This window comes from Chiloscyllium plagiosum, chromosome 24 (genome assembly GCF_004010195.1).
Source record: "Chiloscyllium plagiosum isolate BGI_BamShark_2017 chromosome 24, ASM401019v2, whole genome shotgun sequence".
Classification (NCBI taxonomy): domain Eukaryota; kingdom Metazoa; phylum Chordata; class Chondrichthyes; order Orectolobiformes; family Hemiscylliidae; genus Chiloscyllium; species Chiloscyllium plagiosum.
Genome location: NC_057733.1, coordinates 43,922,242 through 43,941,788, shown reverse-complemented (window position 1 = coordinate 43,941,788; position 19,547 = coordinate 43,922,242). Strand labels below are relative to the sequence as shown.

Here is a 19,547-nt window from a genome sequence, read left to right as displayed (position 1 = left end):
TTGATGTTCTTTTACTTTGCTTGTAACATGTTCCATTGTTCACAGGTACATTCCATTCCTGAACATACGTTTTGACAATGTATCTTTTCTTGCCTAGTTTATGCGTTTCAGCTATCTCAGCTATTTTGCTGAGACTAAATTATTTTAAACATTATGATGAATGAAACTATTTGCTTTAATAATTCTGCCCTAAAGTTAGTATTCAATTATCCACAATTATAAAGATAAAGATACATTTCCCTAATGCTTGCCTAGCTGATATTTTTCCCTGTAGCCCTTTTCTGCACATACACACTCTTGCTTTTCTATATCTGCAAAAACAACACACTTGCCCATTTCTTACAGTCCCAAGGGAGAAGATGAGGCTTTCTTCCTCCAGACATTGGTTGGCTTAGATTTGGCGGTGGAGGAGGCCCAGGGCTTGCATGTCCTTGGTGGAGTGGGAGGGGGAGTTGAAGTGGTCAACCACAGGGCGGTGGGTTTATTTGGTGCGTGTGTCCCAGAGATGTTCTCTGGGACGTTCTGCGAGTTGACGTCCTATCTCCCCAGGTGCGTCTATCCCAGAGAATATCCAAGGGCAACTCAAATGTAAAGCAATAGCCTCATGATTTGCACAACATTGATCACACAAAACGATTAATTTCCCGTTTATGGTGTAAATTAGCCATTAGATGTTATGTGTATGTCAAACAAAGGCATTGCCCTATTAACTGAAAGACGCTACCTAAATGCAGTTACTGCTGCCCGCCAAAGAAAGAACCTTCTTCAGCACGTGACTGAAATCCTGACGCCACTGGGATTTCCACCAATAGGCGCCAGGAAAGTCGGCGCGTGACCGCAACGGTCACTGTGTTTGAATTTGTTGGCGGTTACAGCGCGCGATCGCGATTTTTGACCGTCCCTGGGAGAGCTCCCTCCCCCCCCCACCCCCGTCTCGATCCCCAGCGGGTGCTGTTACAGAGAGACTTTCCACTCCTCCCCCTCCATCGGGAACCGTCACCGAGAGATCATCCTCCGTCGGGAACCGTCATTGACAATTCCCACCTCCGCCCCCAAAGGGAACCGTGACCGAGAGATTCCTCGTCCTGTACTGGGAACCGTCATCCAGAGATACTAGCCCCCCCCCAATCGCCCTAATCGGGAACCGTCACCGAGATATCCTTTTCTCTCCCTCACCGGGAGTCCTCACGATGGAGGTTTTCCTGCAACAGCATCGAAAATACTACTACTACCAGGAGCGCCTGGACACCTTTAAGAACTGGCCCTTCACCAATGATTGCGTGTGCACTCCGGAGAATGTGAGTGGGGAAGGGGAAGATTGGATGGCTTGTGGGGATGTGGGAGAATTGGTTTTAGTCACTAACTTCGCTTTCAATTTGTTTTCTATACTCCCTTTGAGAGAATTGTCAGGTAATGACATTGCACCGTTTCCACATTTTTAGAGATTAAAGAGCTAAAATGTGAAAATGTTATTGCTTTTGGTGGGGTAGCCTCATATCGTGTTGCAGTTTAAAAACTGTAGTAATAATCTCAGTTACGTTCCCTTCTAGAAGCATGGCTGTAATTGAGGCAAGTTCGGGCACAGTATTCTGTCATCACAGCACTCTTTGATCCAACTCGTCTGATTTTGCCTGTCCTCGGATGATGCCTGAACTGCTGTGGTCTTCCAGCACCACTAATCCAGGACCAGACATCCCAATCTGATCTAGTCCCATTTGGCCCATACCCCTCTAAACCTTTCCTATTCATTTGATGGGTTGGAGTGGCAGTTAGAGACAATGAGGAGGTTACAACAGCAAGGGGTGTGTGATGGATTGCTGTTTCAGAAAGGTGGAGTCACTGCAGATACAGTCAGGTAGGTGGTTGACCACTAGGATTGGTAGGAGTCTCCGGTGACTGTCCACATTTCAGACAGGTATACAGGTTTGCATTGACTTCAGTGAGTGGCACGGTGGCTCAGTGGTTAGCACTGCTTCTTCACAGCGTCAGGGACCCAGGCTCAATTCCAGCCTTGGGTGACTGTCTGTCTATGTGGAGTTTGCATTTTCTCCCCATGTCTGTGTGCTTTTCCTCCAGGTACTCTGGTTTCCTCTCACAATCCAAAGATGTGCAGGTTAGGTGAATTGGCCATGCTAAATTGCCCATAGTGTTCAGGGATGTGTAGGTTGCGTGCATTAGGGATAAATGTAGAGTAATAGGGTAAGGAAATGGTTTTGGGTGGATTACTCTTTGGAGGGTCAGTGTGGACTTTATGGGACAAATGGCCTGTTTCCACACTGTAGGGATTCTATGATTCTGTACTGTGAAGGAGAATGGCCTCTCAGGAGTATAGTACTGACAGCCAGGTTTCTGGTATCATGACTGGCTCTACTTAAACAGGGCTATGTCAGATTGCAGTAGGGGGTCTCACTAGTCTGGGGCACAGACAAATGTTTCTGCAACGTCAGCCAGATGTCAGGAGTGGTGTGTTGCTTCTGAGGTGCCAAGGTCAAGGATGTCTCTGAGACGATGCAGTATATTCTGAAAGGGGAGAGTGACCAGCAGTGCGTGTTGTCAACAACATAGGTTGGGAAAAGCATGAGGTTCTGCAGAGAGAATATAGGAAACTAGGCAGGAGGTTAAAAAAATAGGTCATTGAGGGTAGCAATATCTGGACTACTACATGTGCTAGTGAGTGTAGGATTAGCAGGATAGAGCAGATGAATGCGTGGCTGGGCCGCTGATGCAGGGCAAGGATTCACCTTTTGGGCAATTGGGATCTTTTCAGGGGTAGAATGGCATGTTTAAGAGGGACAAATTCCATCCGAATCAGAAGGGGACCAATATCCTTACAGGGAGATTTACTGGTGCTATTTGGGAGGCTTTAAACTAGAGTGATGTGGGTGAGAACCAAAGTGATAGTGAGGAAAGGCTGAGGCTGGTACAGTAGACAAGGGGAACAGATTAAATAGTCAAGACAGATAAGAGAAAACTTAGATAAGATAAGATAAATTAAACAGCATATATCTCAGATAAGATAAATTAAACAGCATTTACTTCAATGCAAGAAGCCTGACATAAGGCAGATGAACGTAGAGCATGGTTGAGAACATGGGACTGGGATATCATAGCTATTACAGAAACATGGCTCAGGAAGGGACAGGACTGGTAGCTTGATGTTTCAGGGTGTAGATGCTATAGCAAGGATAGAAAAGGAAGCAAGAGAGGAGGAGGGGAAGTGGTGGTTTTGGTTAGGAATAACATTACCATTTTACTTATTGAGGATATTCCAGGGAGATTGTTCTTGGATGGGGAGGAAATTAAGTGTGTACAAGAAACTTCTCTTCAATATATGGCTATACCTACCAAAGAAGGAGCAATACTTGACCTTCTGTTGGGAAATAAGGCAGGGCCAAGTGACTGAGGTGTCAGTTGGCAAGCACTTTGGAGCAAGTGATCATAATTCTATTAGTTTTAAAGTAGTTATAGAAAAGGATATAAAAAAGTTAAAGTTCTAAGTTTGAGTAAGGCCAATTTTGATGGTATTAGACAGAACTTTTAAAAGTTGATTAGGAGAGGCTGTTCACGGATAAGGGGATGTTGGGAAGTGTGTTGCATTTAAAAATGAGGCTATGAGAGTTTCGAGACATTATTTTCCTATTGGTATGAAGAGCAAGACTGGTAAGTATAGGGAATACTGGATGATAAGAAATTGAGCCTCTGGTCAAGAAAAGGAAAGAAGCATGTGTCAGGTATAGACAGTTGGGGTTGAGTGAATCTGGAGAGGATTTTATGGGCTGCAGGAGTCTACTTAAAAGGAAAATCAGAAGAGGGAAAAACAAACTTAAGGTGGCTTTGGCAAATAGAATTAAGGAGAATCCAAAGAGATGCTGTAAGTATGTTAAGGGCAAAAGAGTAACTCGGGAGACAATGTGGCTCCTACAGATCAATGTGGCTGTTTGTGTGGAACCACAGGCAATGGGTGAGATAATAAACAAATATTTCCTTTCAGTATTTACTGTGGAGAAGGACATGGAAGCTAGGGAACTTGGGGAAATTAATAGTGATGTCTTGAAAGAAATTCATATTACAGAATAGGAAGTACTGGAGGTCTTAAAATGTATAAACATAGACAAATCCCTGGGACCTGATCAGGTGTTTCCCAGAACTTTATGGGTAGCTAGGAAAGAGATTCCTGGGCCCCTTGCTGAGATATTTGTGTCATTCAAGTTTGTGTAAAGATTTGTAACTTGGGTGCCAGTTGTCATAGTTATGTGTACATTCACTGAGCGGGAAAGTTGATTTTCAGACCAGTCTAGGTGACATTTTCAGTACTTCAGTGCTCCTGTGAAACACTGTTGTACTGTCTCTTCTGGAATTTATTTGGCTCTATTCCTGCTGCTTCTGGTTGTCGGTTTGGTTGCTCATTACAGTAGCTGGTGTACTGGGTTTGGGTCTGTGTGCTTTTTGATGGAGTCCGTGGCACAAGTGCCATGCTTCTAGAAATTCTGTAGCTGTCCTCTCTTTGGCTTGTCCTATGATCATTGTGTTGTCTCAGTTGAATTTGTGGTCCTTGTCACCTGTGTGTGTAGCTATTAGGGACAGCTAGTTAGTGGCTAGTTGGTGTTTGTGGCTGTTGATTGCTGGTTGTCTGTCTGTTTGCTCTATACAGTATAATGTTGTGTGCAGTCTTTGCACGGAATCTTGTAAGTTACGTTTGTCTTGCACATGATCGATATAGGGTCTTTTGTCTTGGTGAGTTGTCTGAGTGTGGCTGTCAGTTTATGGGCTGTCATGAATCCCAGTGGTCAGAGAAATCTAGCTGTCAGTTCAGAGGTTTTTTTTATGTAAAGTATCGGGCTAGTGAGTTAAGTCGTGGCATGTCCTCGTCGCGTTGTTTGTCTGATAGACATTTATGAATGAAGTTGTGCAGATATCCTTTCTTAGTGAATACTCTGTAGAGGTGTTCTTCCTTTGGCAGCTTGGGAGTGCTGCAATGTGTTGTAGCCCTTTTGAACAGGGTCTTAAAGCAGTTTCTCTTTTGTGTGATCGGGTGGTTGCTGTTGTAGTTCAGGACCTCGTCAGTGTGTCTGGCTTTTCTGTACACTTCTGTGGTGCATTCACCGTTCTGTGTTCTTTCCACCATTGCGTCTAGCATGGCAGTTGATTGTTAGTTTCCTACTCCTAAATCTGATCCCTGTGAGCATGGTGTTGATAATCTGGTGCGTGTTCTCAATTTCCATTCTCTTAATGATAACAAAAGAGTTGTCTGCGTATCTGATCCAGAGTTTGGGTTGGATTTGAAGTGAACAGTGCCAGACAGACAATCGCCAACCTCTTGGACATCTCTCAAACTGGCAAAAGAACTTCAACAAAAACTAAAACATCTTATCAGCGGATCCAAACACTCCATACAATCATCACGAGAATTCCTAGACAACATAAATATTGACAAGAATGAAGCAATGGTCTCGTTTGATGTAATGGCACTGTTCATTTCAATTGAAAAACTCTAGCCAGAGAGACAATAGCCAACCTTCTGGAGAAGCAAAACAGGAGCACAATGGCAAATCTGTCAACAAAGATTGCATAATCAAACTACTAGACCTGTGCTTGATGATCATAAGACCAGCCAGAGAATTTCTAGAAGCGTGGCACTTGTGCTACAGACTCAATCAGCAAGTACATAGACGTAAACCCAATACACTGGCTATTACAATGAACAACCAGAACTAACAACTGGAAGTAGCAGGAATAGAGCCAAATAAATTCTAGAAGACACAGTACAGCAATGCTTGACAAGAGCCCTGAAGATGTCATCTAGACAGGGGATGAAACATCTGCAAATCAACTCTCCAACCCGGTGAACATATCCACAACGAAACTGTATTTGTATCATCGACAGGTGCGGGTGAGGTGCCAGAAGACTTGAGGTTGGCTTAATGTGGTGCTATTATTTAAAGACTAAGGAAAAGCCAGGGTACTTTTAGGCAAATTATGTGACTTCAGTGGTGGATAAGTTGTTGGAGGGATTCTGAGGGACAAAATCTACATGCATTTGGAAAGGCAAGGAATGATTCGGGATAGTCAATGTGGCTTGTTATGTGGGAAATCATGTCTCACCAACTTGAGATTTTTGAAAAGGTGATAAAGAAGATTGAAGGCAGAGCGGCAGACATTGTCTATATGAACTCCGAGGGAGCTAGCCAATTGGATGCAAAACTGTCTTGAAGATAGGAGGAGGGTGGTAGTAGAGGATTGTTTTTTAGACTGGAGGCCAGTGATCAATTGTGTGCCACAAAGATTGGCGCTGGGTCCACTGCAAAGGAGGCATTGTTAATAAGTTTGCAGATAACACAAAAATTGGTGGTTAGTGGACTGTGAAACATTTGTATAATTTTGAATGTCTACATGGTGAAGATGCTGGCAAACTCTGTTCAAATAATGGCTTGTGACCTTTTAATTGTGCCCACACAGGCAAGTTGAATGTCTCTAAAGAACTTTGACAATACGACACTCAAGCATCAGGTATACCAGGCTGATTACGGGGATGGCGGGACTGATATATGAGGAGAGATTGACTAGGTTAGCATTGTTTTCACTGGAGTTCAGATGAGTGAGGGGGTATCTCAGTTATAAAGTTCTAACTGGACGAGACAGGGCAGATACAGGGAGGAAGTTCCCGATGGTGGGTGTGTCCAGAACCAGCAGTCACAGTCTGAGGATTCAGGGTGGACCATTTAGGACGGACATGAGGAGACATTTCTTTACCCAAGGCGTGGTGAATCTGTGGAATTCATTACCACAGGAAGTAGTTGATGCAAAAACGTTGAATGTATTTAGGTGGCGGCTAGCTATGCCACTTCGGGCGAATGCGATCAAAGGTTATGGGGAGAAAGCAGGATTACGCAAATGAATTGGACAATCAGCCATGACTGTGATGAATGGTGGAGCAGGTTTGAAGGGCCAAACGGCCTCCTTTTGCTCCTATCCTCTATGTTTCTATATTGTGTGCAATTCGAGAGAGAGGGTTTACCCTGTGAGCCGAGCTGACAGTTTTAAAACCTGCTGTGCATATCCTGAAAATACAGGAATAGCTAGTCTGATCACTTTTCCATCTCACTTGTGAGATTTATGGATTCTTAGCTTTTCTCTGTCTTATCTCTCACTTGATGGGCTGAATAGTCAGAGCTGAAAATGTGTTGCTGGAAAAGCGCAGCAGGTCAGGCAGCATAAAGGAGCAGGAGAATTGACGTTTTGGGCATGAGCCCTTCTTCAGGAATGCCCGAAACATCTATTCTCCTGCTCCTTGGATGCTGCCTGACTGCTGCGCTTTTCCAGCCACACATTTTCAGCTCTGATCTCCAGCATCTGCAGTCCTCACTTTCCCCTGGGCTGAATAGTCAGCCTCAGTTCCTGCATCTTAGATCTCATCAAATTAAGTTAATTTGAATTAAGTATAAAAAGTTAATGTGAATTTTTTTTATCTTGAAGCTTGTCGTATTACTTTCAGATGGCAGCAGCAGGTTTTATTCACACCCCAAGTGAGAATGGTCCTGATGTTGCTCAGTGCTTCTTTTGCTACAAGGAGTTGGAAGGATGGGAACCTCAAGACGAACCATTGTAAGTAATGAATTATGTACTTGAGTTCTAGCATGTTCTCCTCCTAGTGTTTGGACGTTTGTTTACTTTCCCTATGTGTTTGGAACAGCACCACTGAAAAATATGTCTAATTGTCATCCATTGTAACACAAACCAGATGCTAACAGAAACAAAACAATGTAATAATATTCAGTATATAAATTATTAAAGGTTGCATATTATAGATCAACCTATAATACATAGGATAAATACAAAAATTCTGGGTACTTGCTTCTCTGAGAAGCTATTCCAGGAAGTGCTGATGTACTAATGTAGGCACCTTTTTAGTGTCTCATACCTTAACTAGTAGGCGTTGTAACCAAAGTGTTTAGTAATGGGAATTTGGTTACTTCCTATTCCCAGGAAAAGACCAAGGGATGGGAATCTAACACCATTTAATTTCAAGTGATCCCATTTTTTTTTTGTTTTTACCATTTTTACAAGTTCTGGTGCAGGAATTATTTTAAAGGAAATCTGAAACCTGTGATGATTATGGAAAAATACTTAACTGTATTGATGCTACTCAGCAGGGCAGCACAGTGGCTGACATTGATTCCTCTCAGTGCCAGTGACCTGGGTTTGACTCCAATCTTGGGTGCACTGTCTGTGTGGAGTTGTCATATTGTCCCCATGTCTGCGTAGGTTTCCTCCAGGGATGTGTAAGTTAGATGGGTTACCCATAGTAAAAAACACCATGTGGAGGTATGGGGTGGGGTGGACAGTGGGGGTCTGGATTGGATGCTCTTTAGAGGGTCAGTACAGACTTGATGGGCTGGATGGCCTTTTTTGATGATTCAATGTGACACATGTACTGCTCTGATTTACCTTGTATTCTAACACTGGCACAATAGGCTGTAAAGCCTATTTAAATGCATTTTTGCAACTGTTGCTGCAATGAACATTCTGCTGCAAGATATGCTTACTGGATACCCTGATTGCTGCAGTGCTAATTGCTGAGAGGTGTAGGCAACCATGATTTCTCCAAACTTTCCATGACAGCAGTTACCAATCTTGTTGGGGTTATTTTAAACCAGTCTTCTGGTGGTTTGGCTCTCCAGCCTCCTGCATTGATAATATTTCTGAGGATCTCCATTTCATGTCTTGATATTAGAGTTCTGTTCTGTTGGCCTTACTCAGTGGCTTTTCATTAATTCTTTCTCCACCAGTTTATCTGCAAAGATCCTTCTTAAGAACCTCATTTCATATTGCTAGTCTTTTTTTCTTCTGAATGTACCAAACTCACCTTTTATGATTAGATCTTGACCAGTTATAATATGGTGGACTTGTGACTTCTGCCGAGGTTTCTTAAAACATTGCTTAGTTTTGTCAAAGACACTTGGTTTTCCAATCTTTTTTGGCATTGAATTGTATTGTGCTTTCTACATTTGTTAAATTGGTTACTGTTAAAACTTGCTTCCATTTGTTAAGATCTTAAAAATTCATTTTATCACCGTACATTGGTATTACACCTGGAATCTGGTTACAACATTCTGATTTGCTGCCTTTCCAAGCTTATGCACTAACAAAACATTCCTATCGATACTTGGGCAAAAATCTTCCATCATGGTGCAATCAATACTGTTAAGCATTTTAAATAAAAACAAAAGATGCTGGTAATACTCAGCCAGGCTGTGGAGAGTAAAACTGAATAAAGCTTCAGTTAATGCCCTTTTGCGAAAGCCACTTGCCCAACCAGTCTTAAGTTCAAATATTTAGCATGTTGCATCTTGATTCGAATATGGACAAAAGAATGAAACTACAGAGGTAAGAGTGACTGCCCTTGACAAAAGGCTGCATTTCACCAAATGTGACATCTAGGAATCTCAGCAAAATTAAAGTTGATGGTATTAGGGAAAAAGCTATCTGATGATTGTAGTCTGCCGAGCATGAAAGAAAATGGTTGTGGTTAACGGTGGATAATCATCTCAGCTCCAGGAAATTTCTGCATAAGTTCCCCAGCAGTATCTTAGGCCCAAACCTCTTCAGCTACTTCATCAGTGACATTCGTTCCATTTATAAAGTTGAAAGTGGGAATATTTGCTGATGATTATGCAGTGATCAGCACCATTTGATGCTTTTTAAATGTTGAAGCAGTCCATGTCCAAATGCACAAAGATTTAGACAATATCCATGCTTGATTGACAATGGTAAATAACATTTGTACCATGAAAGTGCCAAGCAATTACCATCTCTAACCAGATTCTAACCATTTCCCTATGATATTCAACAACATTGCTATCTCTGAGTTCTCTCACTATCAATTTCTGAGGGTGTTACCATTAGCTAGAAACTGAACTGGGCTAGCCATGTAAGTAGTGCAGCTACATAGCAAGGTGGAAACTAGCTAGCAAGCAAGCAACCAACCAACCCTACTGACTCTCCGAAGCTTGCCCAGCATCTACAAGGTACAAGTCAGGAGTGTGATGGAATAATCACCGGTTGCCTGGATGAGCATAGAGAACACAGAAAAGTACAGCACAGAACAGGGCTTTTGGCCCACAATGTTGTGCCAAGGATTAATCCCAATGTAAAATAAAATAACTTAACCTACGCTACCCTCAATTCACTGCCATCCATGTGCATGTCCAGCAGTTGGTTAAATGTCCCTAATGACTCTGCTTCCACCATGACCGCTGGCAACGTATTCCATGCATTTACAACTCTTTGCATAAAGAACCTTCCTCTGACGTCTCCTCAATACCTTTCTCCTAATATCTTAAAACTCATGCCCGTCAATCCTGCCCTAGGGAAAGGTCTCTGGCTATTGACTCTATCCATGCCTCTCATTACCTTATATACTTCGATCAGGTCACCTCTCTTTCTCCTTCTCTCTGGTGAGAAAAATCTGAGCTTAGTTAACCTCACTTCATTAGGCAAGCCCTCCCGTCCAGGCAGCATCCTGGTAAACCTTCTTTGCAGCCTCTCCAAAGCCTCTGTATCTTTCCTACTGTTGGGCAACCTTAACTGTACACAATATTCCAAGTGTGGTCTCACCAGGGACTTGTAGAGCTGTAGCAAAATATTTGATCCCCCTGTTGCTGAAAGCCAAAATACCACATGTTTTCTTAACAGCCCTATCCGTTTGGATGGTAACTTTGAGGGATCTATGTACTTGAACACCAAGATCCCTCTGTCCCTCCACACTACCAAGAATCCTGTCTTTAATCTTATATTCAGCATTTGAGTTCGACCTTCCAAAATGCATTACTTCACATTTATCCAGGTTGAACTCCATCTGCTATTTCTCAACCCAGCTCTGCATCCTGTTTATGTCATGCTGCAACTGCAATAGCCCTCAATAGTATCCAACCTTTGTGTCATCTGCAAATTTACTAACCAACCCCTCAAACTCCTCATCCAAGTCATTTATAAAAACTGCATAGAACAGAGCCCTACAGGATACCTCCAGGCAGAATACTTTCCATCTACAACCACACTCTGCTTCCTGTCATCCAACCAATTCTGAATCCAGATAGCCAAATCTTGTATCCCATACCTCCTGACTTTATGAATGAGCTTACCATGGAGAACCTTATCAAATGCCTTCCTGAAGTCCATATACACCACATACACTGCTTGGCCTTAGTCGGCCTGAATTGTCACCTCCTCAAAGAACTCAATAAGATTTGTGAGGCATTTCTGCCCCTCTCAAAGCCATGCTGACTGCCTTTAATCACAATATGCTTTTCCAAATAGTCATAAATCCTATCAGCACTGCTGCCTCACAGCGTCAGAGACCCGGGTTCAATTCCTGACTCAGGCGACTGACTGTGTGGAGTTTGCACATTCTCCCTGTGTCTGCGTGGGTTTCCTCCGGGTGCTCCGGTTTCCTCCCACAGTCCAAAGATGTGCAGGTCAGGTGAATTGGCCATGCTAAATTGCCCGTAGTGTTACGTTAAAAGGGGTAAATGTAGGGGTATGGGTGGGTTGCGCTTCGGCAGGTCAGTGTGGACTTGTTGGGCTGAAGGGCCTGTTTCCACACTGTAAGTAATCTAATCTAATCTAATTCTTTCCAAAACCTTGCTGACCACAGACGTAAGACTGACTGACTGGTCTGTAAATCTCCAACAGCACTCGAAGTTTTACACAATCCACAACACAACCTGCTTGATTGACATTACATCCACAAACATTCAGTGCCTTCACCACTAATGCTTAGTAGCAGCACTGTACGCCATCAACAAGATGCACTGCAGAAAATCACAAGGACTCTGAGTCAATATTTTCCAAACTCATAATCACCACCAGCATGAAGGACAAAGCTAGTAGCAGATAGAATGCGAACATACCACCTGCAAGATCCCCTTCCAAGCCTCTCACCATCCTGACTTTGAAATGTATTGTTTCCTTTGGTGTGGGTAGGTCAATATTCTGGAGTCTCCCCTGAATGGTATTGTGGGTGCAAATGGATTGTAACAGTTCAAGAAGATAGTTAATTTCTACCTTCTCGAGGCCAACTAGAGATGGACGACATATGTTAGCCTAGTGAACTTTAGGGGGCAAGTGCATACAGAGGATACAAATGTAACTTTCACATTCATTCCTAGAGTTGAACATCAAAGCCATTCTTCAAAGTGTGCTTTCATCCTGTTGAAGAAGAAATTTGAAGATTTAACAACAGAAGAGTTTCTCAAGTTGGACAAGGAAAGAGTAAAGAATATCATGGTTAGTTCATACGTGCATTTAACTTGATATTTATAATTAATGCAGTAAACTCCAAATGGGGAATAAAAAGCATGAAGTTTACTCTAGCAGTTCTTTTTTTAAGAGACTTTCTCCAGTTCTTAGCTGCAGATATCTATCGTTGGTTCATGCTGAACTGATGTTTTTGAATCCATTGCTGCAAGTATATTGGAGAAATCCCATGTTTATATCGAATCGTCTGTTCTTAACTCCCATTTTTTAATTGGAAGAAAAGACAAATTAGGAACAGATCAGATAGTCAGCCAGCCCATTCAGTCTGCTGTTTCATTTAGTAAGATATTGACTGATCTGATTGTCTCAACTTCACATTACTGCTTACTCAATAACTTGTGATAGTCTTTGTAATAAAGAAGGGGACAGCCCTTTGAGCAGAGTTTTGATGCTATCTAGAGTAATTGAATGGGCTATAATTTCTAAATTATATATTGAATTGGTTATTCATGTTGAAGTCTTCCTCTCAATTTTGCATTTTTAAAAAAAAAGTACAGAACACATGACGTTTCTACATGTTAGTCAATTCGAGTTAGTTTTGGCCAGTTTTTTTTCCTCATACCACCCCACCACCTGGTCCCATTTTTGTGTTTAGACTCTGAATGAGTTGTATTGTGTGTTACCTCTCTTTATTTTTTTTTCAGAAGAAACAAGTCTCTGAAAGAATTCAGTCGTTCGAGCAAGAGGCAAAAGTTACAAGAAGCACAATAGAAGACTTTGTTGCTAAAGATTGCTAGTGATGCAAGATTTTTTTTTAAAAAGTGCTTTCCTCGAGAGAAATCTGATCAACTTATTTGAGCTTTTGAAACAACCCTCAAATTGAGGATTATGGCTATGTATTGTACAGCATACTTTTAGAATTGTCTGTTATCATCTGGGGTGTTCCTTGTCCCATCCCTTCCAGGTAAAATGTCGAGACAAAGTGATTTCTTGTTACTTTAGTCAAAACTATGTAGGTTTTGATTTTCTTTTCCTATTCTGGTTAAGTTAATGTGTCATTGTATTGTTATCGAAGCAGGGCATTGCTATCAGCAGAAATGTTAAGAGACTTAAGGCAGAATTGTTCCAGAGGGATGGGATCCATTTTTGGAGTCATGGCTATTTCACTTTACCACATCTATCTTCAATCTACATTTATTTCACTGCTAACACTGTCACACTTATCTAGGGCTATTTAAGGATTTATTGCCTTGTAAAGATTTAGAAGACTTGTATTCATAATGTGGATGATTTGACTGTTTTGATTCTTAATGCATTAATGGTCTAAGCTTTGTAAACCTACGTATTTATATTGTGGATCTACTGCTGAATTGTCAACTGAATCAACTATTCTCCGCATTCTTGACAAGGAGTGTAGATGGATGAGTAAAGAACTGTGTGTTGCAGGCCTGTACTGTGACTGACAAGAGAATGATTTAAATATTTGCAGGTGTAATTGATGATAACTCAGTCTTATTGTGTGGCTGGTTAGCTGAGTTGGTTAAGGTTTTGTGCTAATAATGTCAAGGTTGCAGGTTCGATCCCTGTGTGGGCCTGCAAAAAGTTTGTAGTGGTAGAGACCCTACCTTTGCAGGCCCCCAGGTTCAAATCCCACCTTCTCCCGAGGTGTGTGATAACATCTCTGAACATGTTTTTATTTAAAAAGTGACTGCAACAATTAGAGCACATACCTACTTGCCCCTACTTTCAGCTAGACAGTCTTGGCTGTATGTCTCATTCAGGAATTAATTGACATGCATGTTTTTTTTTATTTTCCAGAAACTGTGATTTGGTAACTCACTGTACTATCCTAAATTATGGCACAATTATCCTTGTCAAAATCACACTATCCATCTGTTTTTATATGTGAGGATTTAATCTTTAAATAACAGTGGGCTAAGTGCTGAGATTGTAAAGAAGACTCTGATTCAAATACTTTTGAAATTAAATAAAACAAATGAAAACTCACTTTTTGTTGGGTAAGAGTCAACACATGGAGCAAGATGGGTACATGGAGTGAGGATCCTGATCAGCAATGTCCTAACTAAAAGTTGGAACAGGCTTGAACAGCTGGATAGTGTACTATTCCTTAATATTCTCTGTCAGGTATTCTTTTACGTTATTTCACTTGGATTATTGAGGTAGTCCTTGGGTTGCGAATGGGTTTGTTCTTGTGTAAATTGTCTCTTTATAAGCAAATCTGAACACCATAGAGTAAAACATAAAATAGCTGGTTATAAGTATGAGGAAATTTGTATGTTGGATCTTTTAAAATTAACACACTTCTGTATGGGCTCTTGTTCATAAGTACAAGCATTTATAAATTGGAGACTGCCTGGAGAATTCTGATAATTGCATTATGACAAGTGGAGGGATTTTATCATGTAACTTTACCAAGAAATTTTTAATGTGTTGCTTTGGCAAAGATGTCACTGATACATTTATGAAGATATGGTTTAGAAGCAGGAGTGGACAATTTAGCTGATTGTATGGCTGTTGGCTGTAATTTGTACTCTGAACAAAAAAGTCAAATTGCCCTATAATAAATTAATGGACCAAGACCATTAAGAATTCCTGTATGGCTTCCATATTTAAAAAAGAAATTGCTGGAAAATCTCAGCAGGTCTGGCAGCACTGTGGAGAGAAATCAGAGTTAACGTATCCGGTCCATTGATCCTTCTTCAGAGCTTGCTTCTATATTTAAAGCAGATAACCAGAGTTAGAATCTCCATGAGTGAGATCCACCAAAACTGCATAATTGGCCATTTATTTTAATCTGTATAATTTCTGCCAATGTTATGATATATTGCATAAACTGTGGAAAAGATTGCTACAGTAGTCCAGTTAAAGAAATACATTGTAACTTGATAAACAAGTGAAGGTATCAAGATTGAGTTGGAGCTTTCAGCTGTTTTTGTGTTAGCTATCTTTTAAATGTTTTAAGTTCTCATTCTAATCTTCATAAGTGGATTTTGAAGTCAATACTATCTAAATTATCCAGATGTTTGAGTTTCACCTCCAGTTACATGACAAAAAGGGGTGCTAAAGTGCTGATTACTAAACCCAAAAGCCACAAATCACACTTAAATCAAGCTCTAACAGTACCTTAAAAATTAATGTGTAGACTTGAATAAAGCAAGATGACATAATTGTTGTAAAATCCCATCTTATTTATTGATTTCTTTTGGGGATGGAAATCTGGCAGCCTTAAATTGGTCTAGCCTACATATAACTCCAGAGCCACAGCAAAGTGGTTGACTTTTAACTATTCTTTGAAAATGGGTCTAGTAAGACTCTCTCAGTTAAAGGGCAATTAGGCATGAGAAACAACAATATTGTCCCCATCCCAGAAAGGAAAAAAAACTTCTTTCAGTGTGGTTATGGAGGAAAATGGTTGACAATGTAGTCAAAAATGAGTTTCAAGATCTGACTGAATCAAATAATTATTCAAATACAAACTAAAAATAATAGAATTAACTGATGAAGCTATTCACCCCATCATCTATTGAGTTGAGGAAAGAGGAAAATCCATATGGTGGCTAACAATCTCTAGAAGACACATAAGTATGCTGGGTAAGATCTTACTATTTGCTTTTCTATTCTACATGTCAAATGCTAAAGTTGGCTCATTTGTTTCCATTGAAAAATGTTTTAAGTGACGAGGAGTCAGTTAACCATTAGGAATCTTAATATATAGTAAAGCAGTCTGTTAAATCAGCCTTAATTGAATATCCTGTTTTGTAAGACATGACCGTTTCTGACTGCTATTTTTGAAACTTAATGGACTAATACTAATGAACAAAGCATACAACTCAATCAAAACTGCTTTTAAAATTGTAACACTGACTACAATTGTCAGGAAAAATTGTAATTAGCGTACACTGACTAAAGTTGAAGAGAACCACCACTCTTTCACTTTAGCAAGACATTGTTTCATGAACAAAAATGGTTGAAAATCTCAAAACAAAAACTAATAGATTCTGAAAGAATGTTTTTCTTGGAAAGAGTCCACAATTGTGGGCCTTAATTTTCAGATGAAGGGCTGGTTGTACAGTACTTATATGTGGAGATGAGAAATTTCTCCACTCAGGAAAGTGGAGAAATTCTCTATTCCAGAAGGATGTGAAAGCTAATTTAATTAATATTTCCATATATGAATGGATTTTTGGGCACAAAATAATTTGAGGGGTATGAGGATTAGCTTGGGAAGTGGCTTTGAAGTTCAATCACAATCATATTGGATGATGGAACAGGGTGGTGTGTTGTATTTGTGCTGCAAATGGTGCATGCTTAACAGGTTAGCTAAAGCTTACTCTACTTTCATTCCGACAATTCCATTTAGCATTTGTAACTGGAGTATTCCTGCACAATGCAAGATTGTTGACATGAATCCATTTACTCCCAATTCCCAACTACCCAATAGAGTGGTAAACTTTTTGAATACAACTAATTGGTTTGCTAGCTTATGTGAGGGTAGTTGAGAGTCAACAATGCTTCGGAGTCTGGAATCATGCATAGCCGAGAGCTTTATTTTTTAAATCAACCTCCCCATGAATGTTATGACCCACTTCTGGAGCAGCTGAGATACAAACTGAGGCCTCCTTGCTCAGAGTTACAAAAACTATTACAGTACTGCAAGAGCTCTTATAATCAAGTGAGAGTATTAGTCTGAATCTCTAAATTATTAAACCAGTAACATTGTCATTATGCTCCTTAAATAACAATAATTGAATTCACCAATTTGAGCTAACCAGATGGGTGAAAAAAAATACTCTCATCATTGAATATATTTATTAGATGGCGACTGAAGGCATAATTTGGCCAAACTGATGTATTCTGTGAAGCTCTGAAGAAGGATCACTGGACCCAAAACGTTGACTCTGATTTCTCTCCACAGATGCTGTCAGACTTGCTGAGATTTTCCAGCAATTTCTGTTTTTGTTTCTGATTTCCAGCATCTATAGTTCTTTCATTTTAAAAAAATAGTATTCTGTGAATAACCATCTAGACAACCGTGGAAAGTACCAATTTGAATGAGTTCATAAAACTGCTTGTACTTTTTAAAAGTGTAGTTTCGTTGTGATAATGCCTTAATTAAGGGGGTGATATGTCTTTGCAAGAATTAGCTCTTAGAAATTGTACTCCAATTCTTTTTCGCATAAATTCACAGAACTTTATTCCATAGAATTGAAGGCAATATGTCTTGACAACCAAGATCGAAAACACTAAAATTATTTTTTTCTCAGTACTTTTCTAATGCAGGTATCAGTCTTTTGAATTGTAACTCAATATGCATGTCAAGAGGCAGCCAGTTCTCTAGAATCAGATTTCTTTTCAACCTGAAGATGATTGCAAGGAAATGGATCAAAAATGTCAGAGAAAATTGATTGCAGTATATGAAATATAAGTATGGAACTGGATGTATGGGACAGAAATAACTATAAAAACTATAGTTTCATTATAAGTATTTTCTTGTGCAAACTGGATATTAGTTAATGGAATTCAAATTTGCCGTTTTGACAAATGCTAGGCTTTGCAAAAAATTGTATTGTTTCTTATTGATAGTCACCGGGAAAAATGATAATAGGAATTTTCCACTTTGAATGAACAAGTGATGATGCACTTTCTTGGATGCCACTTGTGTTATTGGTCGCAAGTTTCAAGATACCCAGGCTCATGCTGACTTGAATAATTGGCCCTCCACTTGTGTAAATAATGTCTTATAGTTGATGTTGAACATAAATTATCTATGTTTCTGTGAACATAAGCAACATTTTTAAAACTGATTTTTGATATTGGGAAAACTATTCTAAATGCAATTCTCACTGCTGACTTTAACCCGTCACCACAAATGTCGATGTTATTTCGTGCCTATTTGCATCATATAATCAATGAACTTAATGGATCTCCTGCTTAAATCTTAGGATATGAAGAAAATGAGTATGGAATTCTTGGTCATTTTTGTCTGGGCTGGTTGTACCTTTTGATGTTTCTGTTTTGATCATTTTTATTCAACATAATTGACAGTCACTTGCAACCTTTCTTGATGTTCAGGATTTACCCAACCCATGGCTTCATTTTTTGATTACTGAATTGAAATGGTAACAACCTGGCTGACAAAACTGTTGCTCTATCCCTAATGTCATTTAAATTAAGGATGATTTTAAGGTTGACTTTCAGAAGATGGCGATTTCTATGTAGAGTCATAACAGCATTGATTGTGGACATTTGGTCCATCAAACCCTTTACAGCTCTCTTCTAGGCTATATATTAAGAATTTGAATCTCTTGACCAATATTAAGAGTGAAGAAGCGTCCTTAAGAGGGAGTTCAGAAAGGCAAAGAGGAGATATTAGGTAGCTATGGCAGATAAGGTTAAGGACAATCCAAAGAGATTCTACAAGTACATTAAGGTCAAGAATAACTGGAGAGAGTTGGGTCTCTTAAAGATCAAATAAGTCATCTGCGTTGAACCTCAGGAATTTGAGAAACATAAAATGAATATTTTGTCTGTTGTGGTTCTGTTCGCCGAGCTGGGAATTTGTGTTGCAGATGTTTCGGCCCTTGTCTAGGTGACATCCTCTGTGCTTGGGGGCCTCCTGTGAAGCGCTTCTGTGATCTTTCCTCCGGCATTTGTAGTGGTTTGAATCTGCTGCTTCCGGTTGTCAGTTCCAGCTGTCCGCTGCAGTGGTCGGTATATTGGATCCAGGTCGATGTGCTTATTGATTGAATCTGTGGATGAGTGCCATGCTTCTAGGAATTCCCTGGCTGTTCTCTGTTTGGCTTGTCCTATAATAGTAGTGTTGTCTTTACTACCTAAAGTGCACAAACCAGACATCCCACTCAGACCCATAGTATCACTACCAGGGACACCATCACACAAACTGGCTGAAGAACTACAGCAGAAACTGAAACACCTGATCAGCGGATCCAGACACTCTATACAGTCAACACAGGAAGTCTTGGACATCATCAGAAATATACACATAGACAAGGAAGAAACCATGGTCTCATTCGATGTAACGGCACTGTTCACCCAATATACCGACCACTGCAGTGGACAGCTGGAACTGACAACAGGAAGCGGCAGATTCAAACCACTACAAATGCCGGAGGAAAGATCACAGAAGCGCTTCACAGGAGGCTCTCAAGCACTGAGGATGTTACCTAGATAGGGGACAAAACATCTGCAACACAAATTCCCAGCTCGGCGAACAGAACCACAACAAGCACCCGAGCTACAAATCGTCTCAC

General features: G+C 40.4%; 1 protein-coding gene across 1 annotated transcript; it reads left to right on the top strand.

The window, feature by feature from the left end:
* Window positions 1-713: 713 nt before the first annotated feature.
* Window positions 714-17,214, top strand: birc5a (baculoviral IAP repeat containing 5a). Its single transcript, XM_043714937.1, has 4 exons — window positions 714-1,298; window positions 7,493-7,602; window positions 12,168-12,285; window positions 12,960-17,214. Exons 1-4 carry the CDS (start codon window positions 1,191-1,193, stop codon window positions 13,050-13,052), a joined length of 429 nt encoding a protein of 142 aa, XP_043570872.1. The 5' UTR covers window positions 714-1,190; the 3' UTR covers window positions 13,053-17,214.
* Window positions 17,215-19,547: the final 2,333 nt, after the last annotated feature.

Excerpts from the sequence above, each read along its gene's own strand:
- birc5a (XM_043714937.1), top strand. The coding sequence starts at position 1,191 with ATGGAGGTTTTCCTGCAACAGCATCGAAAATACTACTACTACCAGGAG. Across the intron at positions 7,603-12,167 it reads GAACCTCAAGACGAACCATT|AGTTGAACATCAAAGCCATT; the intron begins GTAAGTAATGAA and ends ATTCATTCCTAG. Across the intron at positions 12,286-12,959 it reads AAAGAGTAAAGAATATCATG|AAGAAACAAGTCTCTGAAAG; the intron begins GTTAGTTCATAC and ends TTTTTTTTTCAG.